Below are 3,262 nucleotides of genomic sequence, written 5' to 3' on the forward strand. Positions count from 1 at the left end.
GGATAGTCCTACAACCCGTGAATGTGTGAGGTTAATCTGGTACATCACAATGTCACCGATAGGTTTACTTGCCGGGATGTGGGAATTCCCGAGTGTTGAATTGCCAGCCGATGCGAAGTCGACAACTGCGCTGAGGAGGAAGCTGATTAATACGCATTGCAAGGAGTAAGGTCTTTATATGTTGGTGCATGAACACAATTACATACTTCGTATTCTTCTTATGTGTCCTTTTGTCCTGAAATTGTGGTGCCATTCTCTGGTTTGACCCAATTATAACATAGAGCAAGTGAAAAGAGTCATAATAGTATCCATTTGGCATTCGTTCAAATGTTCTGTGAATTACACAAATAGACCGCCAGACGGTTGGAACCAGATACAGAGCCGTACCAATAAATGCAAAGTCGTACACACGCCCGCCATTGCATTTTACCTTGCATATTTACGGCAAAAATGACATCCGAGACCCGGTTGAAACCATGACAACACTTCAAACATGTGTATGTAGAATGCTGATGTCAACATCTACGTGTCACTTTTCTGACACGTTCGACAACTTTGACATCTTCACATCTATCCGCGTGACACAGAGACCTGCAGACGGATATAGTCGGGTATAAAACCCGACAAGAGATGGGGGAGGTATTGCACAAGTTCTCGCACATCCACAACACCTACCACGTCGAGCTCATATGCTTTGCTGAAGCAATCTACCTACAGAACAACGGCAACGACACCAGCCGCACGTTCCAATGGGTGCCACTGGAGGACATGGAGGTATGTCCCACAGCTATAATCGTATGTGTTTAAGTGTATGTATGTGTAGGAGTTCATGTGTATGAGTGTATATGTGTAGGTTTGTTTATATGTATGAGTGGATAAAGGTTGGTAGAATTTGCCACAGCCGTAAACTTAAGTGCTGAAGTGTATGTATGTGAATGCAAGAGGGTGTACTGGCCAGGTGGGTTTCGGTAGGATACATAGCGCCAGTAACGACAAACGTTCACATCATATGTTGTGTATGGCACCACTCAGAAGTTAGCCCTGTCCACGGCAATGCGGAAAGTGCTGAAGTTGGCAGAGGGTACCACAAAACAAAAATCAGGTCAGAATCAAAAATCGGGAGGGAAAGATGAGAAATCGTCCCTGAAGCAGCCCAAATTAACAGCCATGTTCGTCAGAAAAGCTAAGGTAATTAAGAGTGGGTGTGCAGAGCTGCTCGAGCGAGTGCAATATCGACTAGTTATATGTAATGCTGCTTTATTTACTGTCGTGATATTTTATGTTACTAGTTAAATCTGCAAAAGCCTGGGACGTGTTCGTTGGTGCAATCGTTACCAGTACGAAATGACACACAGGAGACCTTTCTATCTGCAAATCTTTATTTCTCTTTGTTATTCATACTTTATGTATAGTGGTAGTCTACCTAGTATTCTCCATTATGTGTTTATTGGACGACCAATGATGACCATCACATTCTCAAGCTATTTGTTGGCATTTCTTCACCAAATGGGACGTATTGATCGTTAGTGATCTTGGTGACTTTATGATGATCATTGTTGATCTTGGTGACTCCGTTATGATCGTTAGTGATTTTGGTGACTTCATATTGATCGTTAGTGATCTTGTTGACTTCGTATTGATCGGTAGTGATCTTGGTGACCTCATATTGATCGTTGTTGATCTTAGTGACTTCGTTATGATCGTTAGTGATCTTGGTGACCTCATATTGATCGTTGTTGATCTTAATGACTTCGTCATGATCGTTAGTGATCTTGGTGACTTCATATTGATCGTTGTTGATCTTGGTGTCTTCGTTATGATCGTTAGTGCTCTTGGTGACCTCATATTGATCGTTGTTGATCTTGGTGACTTCGTTATGATCGTTAGTGCTCCTGGTGACTCCGTATTGATCGTCAATGATCCTGTTGACTTCATATTGATCGTCTTTGATCTTGGTGACTTCGTATTATTCTTTATCGACCTTGGTAACTTGCTGATATCGACTCTGCAAACGATGTAAACGACGCGTTGTCTTTCAAGCTCTCACTCGTTGCGGTCCTTACTCGTTTTTTTTCTTACTAGGGCTGAATGGGGGGAGGGGGGGTTTCGAGTATCGAATTTCCCAAGTTATTTTCCGATGAATTGTATTTCCGGGACCGGTAATGGCTTATTCAGGGACCTCTAACGGTTCATGCCGTGTTCATAATAGTTTTGCACACGCAAAGCTCTGACTGCGTTAACGTGCACAGACGCACGATCGACTGAACGATGCTAATATGTGCGAGTACTAGTATAAGCCATGTATTTTCTCGAGCATGGCGTATAGCTGTGCACACGAGATTAGTCGGTGACATACGACAAGTATACCGATGTTGTAAACACGGGTGTCTACGGGCAACGAGTCGTACGCGACTGTTGAATAAAACCGCAGAACGCCCACCAAATAAAATTGGTTTTAGAAATGTGCGTAGATTCAGCATGGCGACTGATTAGGAATTGTTTGTATCTACTGGATAACTAGAGTTGTATATTCCATCTGAATATCAGACCGTTTCTAGAGTATTCGTGCGTAGGTATGTAAGCGGTAGACAATAAACACACCACTAAGCATATGAGTCGCAGATATACGTACACTTGTCGAGATGTGTGTGCTTGACTGACCGCTATGTTATTTTAGATCATACATGTTTACTACGCAGAAGGCTCGCGGACGTCCATAGGCGTGCATCACGCCTACAGAATTGGATATACAGATACTATATACATGTTTATGGTGAGGTTTTTATCAATTTATGTTTCATCACCGCAGACCATGACCACATACGGAGAATATTTTTGAAGTTCCAAAGTGTGTTAGGTAAATCGGCGTTTCGATAGTCCTCGCTATGCTAGAGTGTAACTGTAGTTGTACATGCTAGAGTATAGTTGCTGTCGGCCAACTGCGTATCAAACGTTTTCGAGCGAATGAAGTAGTTCCTTATCTCATTCAATTGGTCAAGATACTACGAAATTTCGAATGTGGACTTGTGGCGTTTTATATAGTAATTTTATTCAAACATCCAACCAAATATTTTACACCATCGCACCATACGGCCGGATTTATACGGTACAACAGCCAGGCCAAGTAGCATATAGTCGGTAGTGTGTGGATGGCCTGTGACGGGCCGAGTAGTTGGCCTGACGTTTGAATTAACATATATATATATATATATATATATATATATATATATATTATTATTTATTATACTATATATATTGTCTA

At 41.8% G+C, this 3,262-nt stretch overlaps 1 protein-coding gene across 1 annotated transcript; it reads left to right on the plus strand.

Annotated features, from left to right (window-relative positions):
* Positions 1–49: 49 nt before the first annotated feature.
* Positions 50–2,466, plus strand: SARC_12184 (hypothetical protein; the record flags this gene model as incomplete). The annotated part of the gene is made up of 4 exons (XM_014293716.1): positions 50–165; positions 588–774; positions 1,033–1,188; positions 2,083–2,466. The coding sequence occupies 4 exons, from the start codon at positions 50–52 to the stop codon at positions 2,086–2,088; spliced, it is 465 nt and encodes a 154-aa protein (XP_014149191.1). The 3' UTR covers positions 2,089–2,466.
* Between the last annotated feature and the right edge of the window lie 796 nt (positions 2,467–3,262).

Source organism: Sphaeroforma arctica (assembly GCF_001186125.1).
Source record: "Sphaeroforma arctica JP610 unplaced genomic scaffold supercont1.2124, whole genome shotgun sequence".
NCBI classification, from domain to species: Eukaryota; class Ichthyosporea; order Ichthyophonida; genus Sphaeroforma; species Sphaeroforma arctica.